Source organism: Artemia sp. Qi Xiang Cuo, chromosome 17 (genome assembly GCF_049724085.1).
Source record: "Artemia sp. Qi Xiang Cuo chromosome 17, ASM4972408v1, whole genome shotgun sequence".
In the NCBI taxonomy this organism is placed as follows: Eukaryota; Metazoa; Arthropoda; class Branchiopoda; order Anostraca; family Artemiidae; genus Artemia; species Artemia sp. Qi Xiang Cuo.
This window is the reverse complement of record NC_142810.1, coordinates 27584338-27605579: the sequence shown is the minus strand read 5'-3', so window position 1 is coordinate 27605579 and position 21242 is coordinate 27584338. Positions and strand designations below refer to the sequence as shown.

The 21242-nt window shown below is 36.1% G+C and overlaps 1 protein-coding gene across 1 annotated transcript in view; it reads left to right on the top strand.

The window, feature by feature from the left end:
• LOC148942066 (protein rhomboid-like) overlaps positions 1 to 21242 on the top strand; it is a 235541-nt gene that overhangs the window by 68439 nt on the left and 145860 nt on the right. The window contains exon 4 of the mRNA XM_089103114.1: positions 2731 to 2754. Coding sequence (XP_088959240.1) covers positions 2731 to 2754 — 24 coding nt within the window. The remainder of the gene's footprint in view (positions 1 to 2730; positions 2755 to 21242) is intronic.

Sequence of the window (21242 nt, the reverse complement as noted above, 5' to 3'; positions counted from 1 at the left end):
GCCTTAGAAGAAGTAGTAGTAGTAGCAGGTGTAGCATTAGTAGTTGTAATAGTAGTTGCATGCTCATAGTGCCGTTTCGTTTATTCAACACGTCCTGAAAATTTCAGCATAACAGTCTATGCCGTTTCTAAGATATTGCTGATACGCCCTTTTGCCAACCTGCGCGCACGTAGAGTGTTTTGATTTAGTTCATCATTCCCATGAACATTCCCTGAAAGTTTTACTTTAATGCACTCAGCCTTAGAAGAAGTAGTCTTGGTAGTCGGAGTAGCATTAGTAATAGTAATAGTAGTTGTAGTAAACACAAAAATTCCCTATTCGTTTGTTCAATGCGTCCTGAAAATTTCAGCTTAATAATCGATGTTGTTCCTAAGATATTGCTGATACGCCATTTTGGCAACCTGAATGCACGTAGTGTGTTTTGGTTTAGTTCAGCATTCCCTGAAAGTTTCACCTTAATACCCTTGGCCTTAGAAGAAGTGGTAGTAGTAGTAGTAGTAGTAGTAGTAGTTGTAGCCGTAGGAGCAATGGATGTGGCAACAGTAATGGTGGAAGTAGTAGCTGTTGTTTTAGTAAAAGGTGGACAGATCCTTTGGTTGGTTCAGTATCCCCATATTAAAGTTTCGTCTTAATACCCTTGGCCTCAGAAGTAGTAGTAATAGTCGTTCTAGTTCTAGGTGTATGCACATATTGTATTTTCTTTACTTCAAAATCCCCCTTAACATGCCCTGAAATTTAAAACCAATAACTTTAAGCCGTTTGGTTAGTTCAACTTCCCCCTCGATATGCTGAAAGAGTCAACTTAATACTCTAAACTGTTCTTGATGGACACCTGCTTTAACATAGTTTTTTTTTATTTAGTTCAACAACCAAGCAAACTGTATGCACTCAGTGTGTTTTGATTTACTTTAACACCCCCCCCCCCTGAACAATCCCTGAATTTTTCGCCTTAATACCCTTATCCTCAGTAATAGTAGTAATCAGAGTAGCAGTAGTAATGGTATTGTAGTAGCACGCAAATATGTACTTTTATCCCCCTTAACATGTGATGAAAACTTTAACTTAATGCTCTAAGCCGTTCCGGAGATATTGCTGTTGCATCCTTTTGACAAACTGCATGCACTCAGTGTGTTTTGATTTACTTTGACACACCCCTGAACATTCCCTGAAAGTTTCACCTTAATACCCCTAGTCTTGGAAGTAGTAGTAGTAGAAGTAGTAGTAGTATCCACATATTGTCTTTTGGTTAATTCAAAATCCCTTGGAAGTTTCAACGTAATGCCCTAAACAAATCCTGGGATATTGCTAATACTTACTTTTGACAACTTGCATGTACATAGTGTGCTTTGATCTAGTTAAATATTCCCTCAACATTCTCAAAAAATTCTCACTTTCATTCCTTTAGCCTTATTAGTAGTAGTAGTAGTAGTAGTAGCAGCAGCAGTACTAATGGTATAAGCAGTAGTAGTAGTAATAGTAGAAGCAGTTGTAGTAGCGTGCACATAGTGCCTTTTCGTTAATTCACACCCTCCTCAACATGCCCTATAAGTTTCATCGTAATACTCTAAGCCGTTCCTGAGATTTTGCTGATACGGCCTTTTGATAACATGCGTGCCCGTTCTGTATTTTGATTTTGTTCAACTTCCTCCTCAGTATTTTCTGAGATTTACACCTTAATACATTTAAGTCTTAGTAGTTGTAGTAATAGCAGTAGCAGCAGTATATACGTATTGACTTTTGGTCAGTTGAATATTCCCCTCATCTTGCCCTGAAGGTTTCAACTTAGAACCCTAAGCTGTTCCTGAGATATTGCGGATACGTCCTTTTGACAACCTACATGCATATAGTGTCTTTCCCCTCAAGATTCCTTGAAATTTTTACCTTAATTCTCTTAGCCTTAGAATAGTCGTAGCTGAAGTAGTAGTAATTGGAATAGTAGCAGTAGTAGCAGTAGTAGTAGCGTACACATACTGACTTATGGTCAATTGAACATCCCGTTCATCATGTCCTAAAAGTTCCAACTTAATACTCTAAGCCGTTCCTGAGATACACCCTTTTGACTACCTGCATGTGCATAGTGTATTTTGATTTATTTCAACACTCCTCTCAGCATTCTCTGAAAGCTTCTCCTGAATGCCCCTGGCCTTTTTGGAGATCAAGGATCAAACATGCCCCGCTTTCCCAATAACAAATACTATGTGTAAACAGTGGGCAAATTGCAAAACTTAAAACCCTTTCCTCAGGGGCTTTGGGGTGTCTGGTTACCCCCAAGGCGTGGTTATTGGACCTTTCAACCATGCTAAAAATGGCTATCTTGAAATTTTAGTCAATGTCTTGGGGGAAAAGGGACGTGCGCTTGTTACCCTCCAACATTATTTGACTCTTTAGGCAGTAGAACTTTTAATTTTCAATTTAATGAACCCCTTCCGAAGTTTCTACTACAGCTCAGTTTATACGGAGTGCCTTGATGAAAAGAAAGAAAAAATAAAGGTATATAGAGCCCACTTCGCTCTTTACTTAGGCAGCGCTATTGCGCTGCCTATAATGTCAACTACTAACTTCCATCACATATTACTAAATTTTCATTATTGGCATACAGCTTTTTTTGCTGAGAAATGATAAAATGTACTGCACTGCTAACATCATTTCAGCCACTGATTTAGTTTCTGTTTCTTGGTGCTTTGTTCTTCTGATACTTAATTCAAGTTAACACGATTTTTTTTTTTGCAGAAATGGCGACAGATATTCGATAAGGTAAGAACCTTAGTTTATTGCATCTTCTTCTTGTTCTCTTTGTTTGATTATTTGGAGACGCAAATGCGAGGACCTTCCAGATCCTCTGCAATTTATATTCCTGGTCTCCATTTCACATTACCTTAATTCATATTTTACTGCCTTCTCTTCCTTGCTTTCCTCTTATTTCCGTAAGATCTACCACTCAGAAATCCCTTCTGTTTTCTTAGGTATTTTCGAAGACCACCCTGTCTTTCCATGACATACAAATAACAGTTCAATAGGGACAAATCCTCTATAGACAGTGAAAATAATAACAAAATCTCTGGATATTTTGGTCGCATACACAGTGGCCATCCTCAGCAGACGGCCACTGTGTATGTGACCAAAATATGTAGAGATTTTGTTATTTTTTTCACTGTCTATAAAAGGATTTGTCCCTATTGAACTGTTATTTGTACTTTTCTTTTGACAACATGCATGCACATAGTGTCTTTTGATTTAGCTCAACACCTCCCTAAACATTTGTTGAAAGTTTCGCCTTAATACTGTGGCCACTGTGTATGTGAACAAAATATCCAGAGATTATGTTATTGTTTTCTCTGTCTAATAAAAGGATTAGCCCTATTGAACTGTTATTTGTACTTGTGTTTTATTCCCAGCTTAAAGCGTTTTAGCTAACATTCCTATCTGCGTTTCTGACTTTCCTCCCTAAGAAATTTTCTACTATTTTGCAAACTTTTTTCCTAAAATTACTCCAACATCTTCTTCATGGAATTCCAAATTTTCAGTTTCACACAACTGTTCTTGGAAAGGTCCTTTCAAATTGTCATCCTTGACTGTATCAACGTCATAACTAATTGGAAGGTAGTTAGTCTTCCTAACTTACATCTTTAAATTAACTCTATGCGCTATTAGGTGATAATCTTTACTTTTAACATCAGTAACGGTACTCCTACATACCCTAGTGTTCTGTATCGATGTTGCCAGTCTTCGTTTTGGAACAAAATCTATAAAGTTGGCCGTCTTACCATCATGTGAGTACATCACTAAGCCGTGCCAGTTTTTTTTTATACATACGAATCTAAGGTCATCACTCACCCTTCCTATTATACATCATTTTTTCATCTGAAAGTAAAGAGCAACATTAAAACTTAAAACGAACAGGATTACTCCATATATGAGGGGGCCTGTACCTTCCTCAATCCCTCGATCGTTACACCAAAGTTTTTTTAGTGCTTCAAAAAAGCTTTTCTCTTCCGATTAAACGGCCCTTGTGTTTAGGTCGTTCTAAAAACTGTGATAAAGAAGTCGAACTCTAGCGCAAAGAGCGAGAAATTGAGGAGGAGGTAGCCACCTAACATACTTTATAATTTCTGTTCGTTTTAAGGTTTAATGTTGCTCCTTACTTTCAGTTGAAAAAACTTGCTTTTTTTTATTTCTGATCGTTTTTCAAATCGTACGAAGAAATTCCCCTCCCCCTCCATGAAAATTTGCCCCAGAAACTTGCCTTCCCATGGATATTCTGCCCGTAGAAAATTCTTTCCCGCAGAAAATGCTCCTCCCGAAAAATGTTGGTATTTTTCCCAATTACAAATACTTTATATGAACAAGCGATGGATAATTGCATTACTTACAGCCCTTTCCTCAGGGGTTGTGAGGGGTCATGTCATCCTCAGAGGCATAGCTATAGGATCTTTCAACTATTCTGAACGAGATGGCTATCTCAAAATTTTGATCGGATGTCTTTGAGGAAAAACGGGGCATGGGCGGGAACTTTTACCTATAATGTTTTTGTTCACTTAAAAAGGCACTAGAAAAGGGCACTCTTTTCGAATGAGCCCTCTCCCGATCTTCGAAAACCATGGTTCGATAAGATCACACCTAAAAAAACCAAAAAAAAACACGGAAAGGCATATTCATCTATGCCTTAGTTATTAAGCCTTTCAACTATTCAGAATAAATGGCTATCTCAAAATTTTGATCGGACGATTTTTGGGGAAAAAGAGGCATGGGAGGGGGCTTAGTTGACCTCCAATATTTTTGGTCACTTGAAAAGGACACTAGAATTTTTAATTTCCGTTCTAATGAGCCCTCTCCCGATATTCTAGGACCACTGGGTCGATACGATCGTCTCTGGGATAAAAAAAAATAAATGAACATGCATCCGTGATCTTTCTTGCAAAAAAAAAAAAAAAAAAAAAAAAATCCAGATATTTGTGGATAGGAGTTTGAAACCTCTATAATATGGTTCTCTGGTATGCTGAATCTGATGGTGTGCTTTTCATTAAGATCACCCTAAATTTTTGCGGATGTTTCCTCCTTTTTTGAAAATCAGACAAATTTTTCTCAGGCTCGAAGCTTTTGATGTAAATTTAACGAATTTTACATATTTGGAATCAGCATAAAAAAACATTCTGATGTATTAAATGTTATCAAGCTTCCCTTTTTCAGATTTTACGTTCCTATTGGGCCGACTCGCTCCTTATGTACAGTTGGTTGCCACAAACTGTTTGGTTCTGTGGCCTTTGGATTAAGCTTTTAGTTACTTAAGAACTAAAGTTATCTCCTTTTGAGGCAGATTGGTAACAAAAAATAAACATTTTGCATTATTTAACATTTTTGTTTTAGCATCGAACTTCACCAAGTATTTACTAAGATTTAAACTTAGTTTCGTTTTGAAACAAACCATAATCTGGTCACAGAAAACCCATCATAAGAATAATAGCCAATTATGGTAAACCAATTGAATATATAAATCGGTCGTGTCTATTAAAAGGTGTTAAACTGGGGACGCTCTATGCATTTACCCAATCCCTAGTTTGTCCTATATTTGGCCCTAGTTGGCCCGAAAAGGCTTTTGTTGCATTAAATATCTATCTATCTATCTATCTATCTATTAAATGCCTGAAAAAAAACCTTGATAAAAATCTGTTCGTTAGTAGTAGTAAAAAAAACCGAAACGCATTTTCAATTTTTCAACTCTCTTATGGTATTTATGTCGTTTAACATAATGTCTTTTGAATTGACGCAAGCGAAACAACAGTTCATGTATTGTTATGACCATTTTGCATCCTCTGTTAGCCCAAGCATCATGAGTATTGTATCTCAAATCTATTGGGAGAAATCCAGCTGCTTTGCGGGTCACTTCCTGACCCCCCAATGGAGTAGATGCCGTCGGACACGTGCCTTCTGCTGACCTTGTTTACTAACACCTTACCACGACTGTTTACTTATATCTTTCAATCTATTTCATTAATTCCCCCCTAATGGTCATCTCGAAAACACCTGGTCAGCGTAGCAGGAAGGTGATGAAAATAAGAATAAATACCGAAGTATAAGGGAGAAAAACACTGTAACAGGATTTTGATGATTTTTGTAGGTCTGTATCTGCTGCCCAGAATTAGGAAGTATTCTTATACAAAATGTCAGCTTGAAGCAGGTATTAGGACGTAAATTTACTTGGGGGGGGGGGGGGTATATACACAAAATCAACGGCTAAAGAAATTAAAATTAAATTAATAGGAAATGGTAAAAATTCTGGGATTTCGGGTTTGATCCAGTCACTAGCCCCTTTCCTTTTTGCGAACGTGTTTCGTTTGAATATATATATATATATATATATATATATATATATATATATATATATATATATATATATATATATATATATATATATATATATATATATATATATATATATATATATATATATATATATATATATATATATATATATATATATATATATATATATATATATATATATATATATATATATATATATATATATATATATATATATATATATATATATATATATATATCAAGGCCGTATCCAGGGGGGGGGGTTACCCGGTTTGAACCCCCCCCCCCCCGAAATTTTTGACCGACTCGAAAATAAGTCGAAAATTAGTAAAACCTATGTAAAAATCAGTAAAATTAGTCGAAAACTGAGTCAAAAATTAGTACCCCCCCCCCCTCAAAAATTCAAAAATTAGTAAAACCCCCCCTGAACAAAAATCCTGGATACGGCCCTGATATATATATATATATATATATATATATATATATATATATATATATATATATATATATATATATATATATATATATATATATATATATATATATATATATATATATATATATATATATATATATATATATATATATATATATATATTTTAAAAGACAGCCTCCATATTGCTTAAAATTTTCATAGAATAATCTATGGCAGAATAATTATAGAATAATCTGAATCGGAATAGAGAATAACCACAAAGCAATCTTTTTGCATTTACGAGCTGTATTAAATTCTTTTAAAATAAAAAACTGACTGGGAAAATTCCCAGTTTGACTTTCTCACAATTCTATTTTTTTTACAATTTAAAACTTTAGCGTAAAGAGCGAGGCGTTGAGGAGGGGACAGCCCCTTTCGTATACGGAATAATTTCTGTTCGTTTTAAGTTTTAACGTCTTTCCTTACTTTCAGTTAAAAAAAAACTTGTTTTTTTTTATTTAATCAACTTAAAAGTTAGCCAATTAATAATGCCTTGTTTCCAATGAAACGCTTAATTGCTGTAGAACTCTTTTAAACAGAATTCCCTCGAGTTCCTTGTCGCGTCATGTGCCTATGGCTAAACTGAAAATAGCGGATTTCAGTGCTTCTTGCGCTTGATGAGATTATTCAGAATTAAAAAAAAAACATAGTTACAAATGTGGTCTTGAGATTATTACTTGTCGAAGACCGTTATTGTCCTGTACCAGAACATTATCAACTTTGTTGACACCTTGAGATTACAGCCAAGTATTGTAATCCTACTCTCCCCATGAGTCGCTAGATGACAATGGAAATGTCTGGAAATAGAATTTCCTCGTATATCGTGTCTTGTTATATGTTTATCGGCCGATATATAAATGTTCTACTTATAATAAATAGCGTCCGAAATACAAGTTTATCTCCGCTAGGATTTTTTCATCCGTGTCTTAAGTAGTCAATGCCTTGACGCTGGTGTGGGAATATGTTTGCCACAAGATGTTCATTTTTGTATTCAATAGTTCTTGCTGGAACTAATTACCTTTCCCAACTTAGACTCTATGTGAATATTTAAATTTTAATAAATATATTTTAGCTTTTTTTGGCACTCTTTTAATTTCAAAGTTATAATTTTGCTGGGAAGAACATAAAGGCTTACTAAAAAGCGTCTTTGACTAAACATCAGCCCGCAACATTAGTTTTGTAGTTTAGTTTATCGGGAGCATAGGTTGCATGGTATGTAAATTTGACCTAGGTAGCTAGATACGGCAAGGGACTTTGGACCAGCCCCCTCTTATCCCCAAGATTTATGATTTCTATTATTTTTTCTCAATTTCAAATATCTTTTCTGATTTTCCCGTGTTTTACTTTTCTTATCAATTTGATATCCCACAAGGTTCCTTGTACGGGCCTGGTTTGATTGTGGAATAATTTAGAGAAATTAGAACTAAGAAAGTGACCTTTATGCAGCTTTGTCTACCTTCTACGCAACGACAGGACTAGCTATCATGCATTTTTTTTTTTTTTTTCTAATTGTTTAGCCGCTAGCATTTTGTTGGCAATGTTTTGGTAAAGCTCCGATGGGGTTGGCATAATTGCTATAACGGTGAAGCAAACAGCAAGGAAGATATGTCTCTAGATGCTCAGCCAACTCAAGCTAGCCAGTTGGCGGTGGCCAGGACAATAACGTTATTAAAATGAATTATATAATACAGTAACCAAGTGGTTACCCGGGATTTGATATCTAAAGATTTCCTTGATTTTACCATTTTGTTCTTATAGTTTAGGGGTAATTTTCCCACGGCTTTTGAAACGTTAACTCCCACATAGCCAATTCTTATGGATATCCCTGGATGAAAAATAGGCTGCTTAAACATTTGAGGCCCTGGTACGGCCAGATGGTTGACATTACGGAAATTAAAAATGAGGCCGCTGTGAATTTTGTACATGAATGGTTCATTTTTTAAACAAAAACCCCAAGAATAAGAGCATATTACTAAATGAGCCTCCAAGTGAAAGAGCTTGTGATTGGCTATCGTTTTAATCAAATTAAAATCAAAAGAGATTAAGGTTGTTGTTACGACGATTCTATTTATGGAGACATTTATTTCATTTGGGAAGGATTGGTGTTTATGAATATAAAAAGCAGTCACTATTTTAGTGACTGCTTACTCAGCTGTATACTCAGCAGTATACTCAGCTCTTTTTTTGTAATTTATAGATTTTAGGACAGGGGTAGTTAAAATCCTCAGATTCTCTCACGTTCTCCTGAAAAAAATGTAAGATTAAATGGTCATTTTGAAATTTCTCTCTAGTATGGAAAACTGGTATGCTTTGAGTTTGATTTAGGAGGCATCAGAAAGAAATCTAGGGGCTTCTCAGTCGCTCAGAATCGAAGAAATCGATTCAGCAGGGCTGATGAACGCATGATATGCTAGCTACAGAAGGACAATATGTCCAAAAACAACTTCATTGGACGAACGACAAATTCTTGTTTATCGATAATCCAGGTTCAGAGTTGAACTAAATGAAAAGTGTCTCTATCCTCCTCCCCTTACAATGGATTAGCCACTGAGTGTTTGCCATTTATTATACATGGTCTATTGAATTATTTTCGAATTAAAATTTCAGCGAAAACATAATTTAGAACTTGTATACCTGGACGTCTTTTCTTCATGTGGCTAGCAATTCGCGTACTGCTTATCCAGGGCTCATGGTCCATAAGGGTCTAGTATTTATACAGTATATATTATGTTCTGTATTATTATAGTTATTATACTATATTATATATTATTATTATATTATTATTATTATAGGTTTATTATTATGCAGTATCCGGTCAGCTAAATTATCTGACCACCCATGTCCTTAAAGATGTAATTAGAAAGCAGATGTCGTCGTAACGAACGCAAAATAATACACTTACTTAAAGAAGTTCTAAATGAAACTAGTACTTGTGAAAGCTTTTTTTATGTCTTGGGATTCAATCCCAATCCCAGGTATCTCAATCCCAGCATGATCATCTTTTTACAAGAGCAACTAGACTGAGTGTAAAAAACAGTCGGTAACGCAGCAGCAGTCATAAATAACACAAATAGTATTATTCATTATTATTATTATTATTGTGATCAAGTCGAAGCTAAGGTCACAAAAGCCTATTTTTGTTTGTGTTGGGGTGTTTTCTTCATGTGGCTAGCCATTCGCGTACTACTTATCCAGGGCTGGATACTAGATCCACTGGATACTTATAATAATGGATACATATAGGGCTAGATACTTATAATACTAGACCCAGGCCTAATACTAGTCCATAAGGTTTTAGTATTTATGCAGTATATACGCTGAGCGCGAGGAATATTAAAAAACGGATTAAAGATATTGAAATTAATTATCTTCTCTTAGCACATCTAGTTCAAAACCAGGGGAGAGAATGTATGTAGTCTTTTTTGTTTCGGGACTGCCTGACTTGTGAAATGACAAAGACCCTGGCTGGAAGATTTAACATCGCTTTTAGCGACAAGGAAAGTAAGTCATATTACCGTATTTACTAATAGGCGGCAACTTAATATCCTCACACAGAAGCAACCTTCTTTTATATTGATCCATTTTTATCATTCTTTTCTATTCACACTCTGAAAAAGTTACAAACCCGTGCACGGGGTAACGGAGGGGGTTTATAATGGTTGCAACCCCCTACTGATACCAGATGTATTATCTGGTTAGTCGTAAGAAATTCTTGGGGTCCAGGTGCTTTTATATTAATAGTGACCCATGGTCAGTGTTTAGTGTCAACGTGTTGATGAGTCAATGATGATAGTCAAAGGGGGAGGCTTATGAAAAGCTTCTGTTGACAATGAATATCCGAAAAAGGCAAGGAAAGTAGCTTTGAACTACGGAATGGGAATCAGAAAAATTCAATTAGGAGAAGGAACTGGTTGAATTGTAAATGGACTGGATATTGAAACTTATAGGAATTACTATAGTCTTTAACCCAACCACCCATTGCACTCCCGGCCGAAGGCAGTGAATCAGGAGATCCGTACCTTCGCTACACAGACCTTTTTTTTTCAGAAGTCAAATCGATTCACTCTACTACTCAATTTTTCAAAAATTTCAGCTTCAAAGCATTTAATCATCTAACTTTTCTGAAAATTTACTAGAAATATAATTTATTACCTCAAAATTACCGTGTTTTGGCAATCGGGCACTGTTCTTCTTCAAGCCGTTTTCACGAGGCACATTAGTAAGATATGACAGTGCATAATTTGACAAAATATGAAAGAACGGGCTAAGTGCTTGGCATTTGTACGAACATAAGGAACAAAATCCTAAAAATCATGATATTTCGGGTGGTACTGGACCCCTAGACCCGGATCTTGTGTGCCTGTATGAAGTTTTATAATTTCTTGCTAAAACTGGAAGATTTCTCCAAACGCAAGCACAAGCAAACACAAGTACCGCAGATTTATTGCACCTAACGATACCGATACTGCAATCTCCACTGTAATATTTTTCCTATATTTTTTTGATAGAATTAATAGATTTGACATTCAATCCATTCCTTTAGTGTCGGAGGAATCAGTTGAAATATGTGTTTTTTCGAAAATAATCAATGGTAAGTGTCTAGTTCCAAACGCTTAGATTGAAGAGAAACAAAATAGAAAATTATAGCAGTTTTTCTCTGCCATTTAAATTTTATTTGTGAAAAATTTGCTCCAAAATCCATTTTAAGGAAAAAACCTGTTAAATCCCAGAGCTAGATCTACCCAATTTGTATTGGTTTACTATTATTTTTGGGAAAGGATAATGTAGTCCGATTTATGTTCCATGTTTTACGCCCATATGTCCTCCAAAAATTCGAATTTTTACGGTTTTTCCCAAAGTCCCTTGTTCGTGTAATTTGCCTGCTCGACTGAGCCTTATTCAATGTATTTTTCACCATTACTCTGTTTTGGAAAGTAATAAAACAGCGTACGAAAACAGTACTGACTAAGGGAAATAAATTTGGGTGATTTTTATAAATAGTAGTTTTTGTTATGTGATCGAGGAACTCAAGAGAAAATGAATTGTTGCCTCTTGAGCGATAAAGTGGCATATCTGCATGGGCCATCCTTTGAGATAGGGTCAGAGAGGCAAGATCCTCAGGAAGGTTAACACTTCCTCCCTAAAACAGTGTCAAAGTAGGGTTTCTTTGTCTCCCTCCTCACCCCCAGGGCAAATCTTGGATCTTTAGCTCCTCAAAGAGAAATTAAATAAAGTTTCTGAAATTTATTCCGAGAGTTTCCACACTAAGTTAATTAATACACGCCACTGAGTTGTGCTCGGAACTGAATGCAGGACCAGAGGCAGGGGCACGGTAGAAAACGTGAATTAGTTATAGTGTGCAGCTATTTTATCTTTATTTCAAAGTAATTGTCTAAGACGGCGAATGGTAAAATTCTAGTTTGGTTTTTTTTTTTGCTATCTTGGAAAATAATTTAGTTAGATGAATGAAACTCTCGGAAATGCATCCAGAACTTTAATAATCTGGAAAGATATTTTGGAGCACCTTCTTCCGCTCCTTCTTCTACCAGAGGGCACTAACCTTTGATGATCCTTCTTCCCCATGAAGCACCACCTTCTTCCGCTCCACCTTCCCCCTGAGGGTACTGACCTTTGATGATCTTTTATGATCTTTGCATTATAAAAGTGAAACCTTGTAAAATAGATCCTCCGCTCAAATGGGGCACAAAAAAGTGTTTTGAGTCTCATCCCTTTGCTCAATCCCAATTTATAAGGTTTAATAGAATTGTAAATCTATTTCTTAAAATAATTTAAGAAAAAACTTTCCGAAAAAGACGTTTTCTAAAGAAAAATGAAGGCCACATTAAACTTAAGATCAGAAGAAATAGGAACCTACAATATCTGAAACTCAATCCAACCAGAAATTACTATTAAAGAATAAATGAAAGCCAAAACTAACAGAAATTAAATAAATAATCATAGAAAAAAAAACATACAACGGGTACTATTATAAATGAATAAATAAATCTCGAAACGAGTAAAGCTTAAGTTGAATTTGTAAATCAAGCATAAAATGAACAAAAATATTTTTCTATTGAGGCATAAAGGAAACACCAAACGGACAGAAACTAAATAAAGAGTAATAGAAAACAAACAAACAGTAGTTACTAATATGAATTAGCAAATAAATCTTAAAACGAGTGATACTTAAACTGAATATGAAAATCTAGCTTGAAGCGAACAAAAATATCTACAAAGAAGAGTTTTGGTTTAGCCTCCTTCTTTCAATTTCAATAAACCCCCTCCAAAGTTAATGCGACCATCCCTTCCATAAAAACCTTATATACCCCCAGGGCATATTTTGCGACACTTGCCCCAAGGTTCAGGGGTGCTGTTTTATCGCTGGAGTTTTTGTTATATTATCTTTGGTCTGTTTTGAACAAAATAGCTATGTGAAAATTCGATTGGACGCATTTGGTGAAAAGAAGGTTGGGAGGGAGAGTGGGGGGGGGGGGCTAGTCGCCATCGGATCAATTGACTTAAAAGGTGAATTAGAACTTTCAATTTCTAATCATTGTACCCTCCAAAGTTTATACGACCACCTCTTCCATAAAAACCTTATATGCCCCCGCAGCATAAGTTAAATCCCTTCCCATGGCTCTGGGGGGGGAGGTATATGTTGACAACGAAGTTTTTGTTATCTGACAGTTGGACTACTTGAAAGAGACTGGGTGTGTCAAAATTTTTACTTGCTGTATTCGGGGAAGAGGGTGTTTGTGTTGGGGGGAGGTAGATGAGGTCTGAACTTTTGACTCATATAAAAATAACTAGAACTTTCAATTTCCAATCAAATGAGCCACTTTCGAAGTTTGTACGACCACTCCTTGCATAAAAAACCTTATACGCCTCCGGGGCATAGCTTAAAACACGACCCCTGGGCGCGGGGGGGGTGTTTAAAAAACGGTTGTCTCAAAATTTGTTTAGCATGGGTTTTGGGGTAAAAGGGCCAGGGGGGGGGGCTAGTTACGCTCGGATCTCTTTTGACTCTTAAAAAGTGAACTAGAACTTCCAATTTCTAATCAAATGAGCCACCTTCGAAGTTTATGTGACCACCCCTTATATAAAACCTTATACACATCCAGGACATAACTTAAAACACTTACCCCCGTTCTCTGGGGGATTGTTTCAACCCCGGAGTTTTTGTTATCTGATGTTTGAACTAGTTTAAAAAAATACCTATTTCAAAATTTGTAAGAACCATATATGCCCCCAGAGCATAACTTACAACGCCTGCCCCCGGGCCCTGGGGCGTTGCTTTGACACCGAAGTTTTTCTTATCTGACCTTTGAACTATTTTTAACAAAATAGATATCTCAAAATGTCTATCGGAAGGGTTTTGGAAAAAAAGGGCGTCTAGGGGCTAGTTGTCATCGGATCTCTTTTGCCTCTTAAAGAGTGAGTTCCAATCAAGTGAGCCCTCTCTGAACTTTATACGAGCATCCCTTTCATAAGAACCATATATGCCCCATGGACATAACTTATAACGCCTGCCCCTGGGCCCTGGGGGCTGAATCGACACTGGAGTTTTTGTTACATAACCTTTGAACTATTTTTAACAAAATGGCTATCTCAAAATTTTTACCGGATGCATTTGGAGAAAATGGGGGCGTTAGGGGGCGGGGCTAGTTTCCCTCCTATCTCTTTTGACTCTCATTGCCTGAACTAGAACTTTCAATTTCCAATCAAATGAGCCCTCTGTGAAGTCTATACAAGCATCCCTTCCATAAGAACCATATTTGCCCCCCTGGCATAACTTACAACGCCTGCCCCCGTGCCCTGAGGGATTGTGTCGACCCCGGAGTTTTCGTTATATGATCTTTGAACCATTAAAAAAAAAATATATCTTTCAGTGTTCTTATCTGATGAGTTTGAGGAAAAAAGGGCGGGGAGGGGGGGGGGGGGCTATTTCCCCTCTGATCTCTTTCGACTCTTAAAAAGTGAACTACAACTTTCAGTTTCGAATCAAATGAGCCCTCTCTGAAGTTTATGCGAGCATCCCTTCCGTAAGAACCATATATGCCCCAGGTCATAACTTACAACGCCTCCCCCCAGGCCCTGGGGGTTTGTGTGGACACCGGAGTTTTTGTTATATGATCCTATTTTAACAAAATGGTTATCTCAATGATTTTATCGGATGCATTTGGGGAAAAAAGGGCGTGGGGGGGGGCTAGTTGCTCTCCGATCACTTTTGACTCTTAAAAAGGGCACTAGAACTTCCAGTTTCCAATCGAATGAGCTCCTTCCGAAGTTATGCGACGACCTCTTCCATACAAAGTGCCTCTGGGGGAAAAATAAAATAACAAACATTGGAACCGTATGGCCTTTACTATACGCAACGCGTTGCCTATAGTAAAGCGTTGCCTCTGATTTAGGGGGAAAACCTTGATGTGGATTAAAATTCTAATGAAATAATAGGAATCGTGTTTTCAAAAACTAAAGCCAATGAAAAAGAGGTCGAAAACTCAAAATGAAGGAAAAATATTTTTTCACAGTTTTAATAAATATAGACCTGTCATATATACAATCTTCTAAGCCCTAGAAATAAGAAAAGGGTAGAAATAGCAGCTTGGCAATACCTCCCAGGAGTACATTTTGTCCTGTATACATTTCTGAAAGTTTCATTCACCTAACTCAACTGTTTCCAAGATAACAATAACCCTCTAAAATAGAATTTTACCCTGTGAACGACATTCGAGAATAAGTTTAATTACACACATATATTTCTGGGGACCAATGAATGGCCTATTCTTCTTGACTGTATCTATAGTGTCAGGTGTATAGGCTCTGCTAATAGGTGTAATATGAATTTGCTGTTAAAGGGGGGTGTTTCTAAGCACATCGCTAAGCTAAGCACATCGGATCGGTTGATTTAGTCTTTGTTTTCCAATGGTAACGTTGGATTTTCTATATATTTTGATGTTTCTTTATTTTACCAAATTCATTTATCTCCTATTCCTGCTTGCAGAAATAGTAGAAAGATGAAGCTTTTAATGCCAAATTGTGTCTGTCCCATTTTGAATGTCTTAAGAAGCATCATTGTTTTGATATTCTTGCCACTCCTTGCGGCTTTACCCTTTATTGGTCCACTTAAACCCCTGGTTCTAACAAGAAGAAACTTGGAAAGCTTATAGTAAACAGCTGAATAGCATGGCTTCATTTTGGTATATAGTATTTAAAACAATTCAAATTCATAGTTTATAAACAAATTTTTGATGCGTTTTTTAAAGTTTTTTGCAGCCACCCCCCCCCCCCGAATAAAAAAAAAACTGAATACGCCGTTGCTCTCCGGTCTTTGATTTAGAGGTCCGGGCAAATTCTTTCTCAATCTTCTCTGGTGTCTCCTACCTCCTATGAAGCAAATAGGCCTCTGAAAATGCGGCCAGTGAATGCAGGTTTTGCGGAGAAAGTAGCATCAGAGCCTATAAGGAGACAGGCATCAAACAAAACAAAAATATTATAACTTACATTCCTGAGAGGATTGGAGAACAATTGTTGCTCCCCCTCCTCCTAACACAAAATTCGACAGTCTTTGCTACTAGCAGTAAGTAAACAGGTGATTATTTAGAAAAGTAAGTCAGTACCCGCTTTAATTCTCACCCCACCCCAGAAAAGTTTTATTGAAGTTTCAACACCATCCCTCAGCTATGAGACAAAACTGTATTGATTTACCTAAACTATGTGTAAAACTTGACACTATTTTAATAAGACCTGCTGACTCAATAACGAGAAATAGTCGCAATGTAGGCTGGCGTCAGGTATCCGTTGTACAACATCACACGATTGTTTTCAGAGCTGAGTTACTGACGTACGGCTAACCGATGAAAAAGGTAGATCTTTTTCACCCTCATTGAAAAATTGGTTTGTCCAGTTGTTGAAATGTGCTTACTTTCAGTAAGACGGAACTGGTTTGTAATTAAAGAGATCATGTTTTTCCCACATTTGGACATTTAGTTTTTGATTACTTTTTTGTTCCATTTGGGCGATCTCAAAGCTAAGTAAATTGGTTTACAGATGAGTGAATTTTTGCATGAAAAGTATTTCCGTACTTCCGGATCGGAAACTTAACAATATGAAATGGAAAACATGATTGTTTCCTTAAAAACAAGGATACGTTCAACATTTGCTTTGGTTATCGATCAATTATAGCCATGGGTTATTTGGCATTCATCAAAAGTAGCTGATACATTTTTAGTTTGACAGGACATAAATCTTTGCTATTTTGAAAATATTTCTGAATTTTAATTTGAGCCAAAAAAAAAAAAAAAAAAAAAAAAAAAAAAAAAAAAAAAAAAAACAAGAACAAAAGAGGAGTGGGCTCTATGTTTCCGTATTTTTTTTCTTTTCATCAAGCCACTTCGTATCGAAGGGATTGTCGTAGAAAATTCGGAGAGGACTCATTCGATTGGAAATTGAAAGTTCTACCCTCCCACCCCCTTTTGCTCCCCGCCCCCGAAAGCGATTCGAACAAAGTTTTGTGATTGCCATTTTGTTTTGAAAGGTCAAATAATTGGGGTCCCGTGTATCTCCCCCGAAAAATCCCCTACGGAAATTCTTCCAAAGAATAAAAAACAAAAGAGAAGAAGAACGAGAATGGGGTTTTATAAAGCCAACGAAAATACGGGATGAAGCAAACCGAATATTTTGGGAGGACAACCACTTTCCTTCTTCAAATTTATAAGAGAAAGAGTAATTATGTATTATACCAAACACACTAAAAATCAAGAAGTGAAGTTAGGTTAATCATAATGAAATATACAAAAACATGGTGAAAATATAATACTTTAGTTTATATAATAATATAATTTGGGCTATATATTTGCACACTATTGGGGGTGAAGGTAAAGTAACTTAACCTATTCCAGAATTCCTTCTTTTTTCGTTATTTTGATTTGTCATACTTCTCTCTGGCTGCTCAAGTTAACATTTGGGGGAGATTTTAAACTGTGGGGTGAATTTCTGGGAGGGGAATTTTCCAGAGGGAATTATTCGCGAGGGGAATACACCTAGTACCCAAATAACTATGTCTCTAGGACGATATGACCCACAGCTCTTGGAGCAAGGGCTGTAAGCTAAGCAACTTGCCCATTGTGTACGTATAGGATTTGTAGTGTGAAAGGGGGTATACTGAGCTCTGGGTCTCCAAAGATTCTAAGTGTAATTGGGTGAAGTTTTTGGGGAATGTTGAAGAGGATGCTGAACTAAATCAAAACCCACTATGTGCATGTAGGTTGTCAAAAGGGCGTATCAACAATATCTCAAGAACTGCGTAGGGTATCAAGTTGAAAAATTCAGGGTAGGTCAAGTGGGATGTTTAACTAACCAATAGGCACTATGTGCTTACTACTCCTACTATAACTACTACTACAGCTACTAATACTACTAAGGCTAAGGGTGTTAAGGGGAAACCTTCAGAGAATGTTAAGAGGATGTTGAACTAAATCAAACTACACTATGTGAATGCAGGTTGTCAAAAGAACGTATCATCAGTATGTCACGAACAGCTTAATGTGTCAAGTTGATACTTTAAGGGTATGTTGAAGGGGTATGTAGAACTAACCAAATGGCGCTATGTGCAAACTACTACTGCTACTTCTACTAGCACTAGTATTGCTAATACTACATATGCTACTAGTACCATTAGCACTACTGCTACTACTACTGGTACTCCTCCTACTGCTATTACTACTAATACTACTCCTGTTACTACTACTATTACGAACAGAAACTACTACAAACAGTAGTTTTGCTTCCGCGCCCCCCCCCCTCCCCTAAGCCTTCTGAAGGCTATTGCTGCATTTACGTTTTACTGAAAATTAAATCTATTTTAAACTTTAATTTTAGAATTAGAACATTGAAAAAAAGGACCATGAATCTTGAAATGATGAGATTTCCAGGAGTGTATAGGCTATCAATATTTATTAAACGTTCAGTTTACTTTTATTAGTTCTGTCCAGTCATCTTGATGAATACAGGGATTTTATTTCATGTCTATTTACGTCGATGTTTGGAAGTTAAACCATCCTGTTCAAAATGCATATAGTTTTTAATAAAACGCAAATGACGCCATGTCCTTTAGAAGGCTTACTGATGGGGGGGGGGGAGGGGCAGTTGCCAAACTCCTCTTTATAGTAATTTTGCTCGTTTTAAGTTTGATTTGAGTATTCAACTTAATTTCGACTCGTTTTAGAATTTATTTGTTCCTCTAAATCAGTATCTATTGTCTTTATATTTGATATTATTGTTGATTTTGTTGACTATTCGTTTTGGATTCCATATGTTCTTTGTTAATAATTTCTGGTCATTTCAAGTTTTGAATTCTCGTAGGACTTTGTTTCCTGCTCGTCTTAGGTTTTAATATAAGTAGTATAGGGGACAATACTTCGGCCGCAGCCCTGTCCCTGTGTATTATTGGAGTTGCTAGCTCCTTGTATCCACTTATACTCCGGCCGCAGCCATAGGGGGTATACCCGGAACCAATTGGAGTTACTAATCCCATTGCAGCTGGTCTTTTGAGATAAAAACGTTCCTGGAAACAATGCATGCCAAAGAATAGTGTTGCTATACGGTGACAGCCTCATGTCGTATATAGCGTATCTCAGTTTCTGGTGACAATGCATTTGTTTGCCAAGTTTATTTTGTCGCTAAAACAACACAATGGCTCCTAGCGCACAAAACCATTGGGTAAGGTATCTGAGTTTCCAGTAAAAATGCATTTGTTTGCCGAGTGTTTGATATAAAAGAATGAGAATTGGTCTAAGTTATTATAATTGCATGAATTGAACTTGAACTATCAAAATGTCTAATAAAAAGAATTTTGATTTAGATTGTAACTTACAAAAGGTTCGTAATCTATGTATTTTTTGTCGTATGCTTCGTTGACGGGGACTGTCATACAGTTTTGGTTTATCAAAACACATTTACAATCTTTTTATTTATCGAATCGTTTGTATATCACATACCATCTTTAGTTTTAAAAACACCTCTCCCTACTAGCCATTCTTGAACTTTTAATTTCAATCCATGGAATATTTTTGAAACTGGACCTTCAAGGGACGGTGAAGAGCAATATAAAAACTAAGAGCATTGACTGAATTCTCTGTGTCTATATCATCTATAGTGATTGGTTTTAGCCCCCCCCCTTTCTAGCCATTCTTGAACTTTTGAATTCAATCCATAAAATATTTTTTTACCTGGACCTCCAGGAGACGGCAAAGAGCAATATCAAAACTAAAATGCGCATAAACACTGCCTTCAGGTGTTTTACGAGCATATCCCTTGAGGCAAATCTGAATTATTTTTGGTTCTGAATATGTTGATTTTTTTAACTTAGAAAAACCAATTTTTGGGACTTAGAAAAAAAAGTTTTCTGGGACTTTTTTAACTTAGAAATTTTTTTGGGGACTTAAAAATAAATTCTGGGACTTAAGTTTTTTTGGAACCTAAAAATTGTAGAAAATATTACCGTTCTATTGGCTTAAAAAGCCAATGAAACGGTAACATTTAATGATCCGGAAGTTATGACATTTATCTCTGTATAAATCTAGTTTGTTTTAATTATAATACTTTAGTATACCTACTGATGATGAAGACCGACATTGTCTTCGAAATATTCAGAACTTTTGTATTTTGTTTTCACTGCCTAATAAAGGACTTATCCCTATTGTAACTTTTATTCTTTTCTTCAAAGAAAGGCAGTGTGGTCTGTGAAAAAAAATCAATGTCGTATATATGGGGATGATAGATCAGGAAAATTTTATAACTATAAATTCAGCAACATTCGGTTTACAATTAGAAGAAGAAGAAGATTATACCAACTTAACTAAGAATTATAAATTTAGCAACATTTTGTTTACAATTAGAAAAAGAAGAAGATTTTGCCAGTCCTAATAAGAATTCAACATAAATTTAAGCAAGATTAAGGAACTCAAGACTTTGAATAGACTCATTTAATAAACCTTCTAAGTCGATCGACTGGAAAAATAAAGTGATCCGGAAGTTAATACATTTATTTCTGTATAAATATAGTTTGTATTAATTATAATACTTTAGTATATCCACTGATGATGAAGACGGAATGTGTCTTCGAAATATTCAGTACTTTTTCATTTGTTTTTCACTATCTAATAAAGCACTTATCCCTATTTAAATTCTTACTCGTTGCATCCTTTGTTGAGACATCGAAATTTGGCAATAGCAAATTCCCCCCCCCCCCTACGTGCCCTTGAGCGAAAAACCATCCTGGAATACGTTCATCACTACAATATAGAGCATCTTCAGTATGTTCCTGTAAGCAATTTGTATTTGGAACTCTGCCAGTTAGCATTAAGAAGTGAATTGATTGATCCTTTAACAATAACAAAAGGTTTGGCTGTGGTTACATGTCATTTTGGACCCATTCAACAATGAA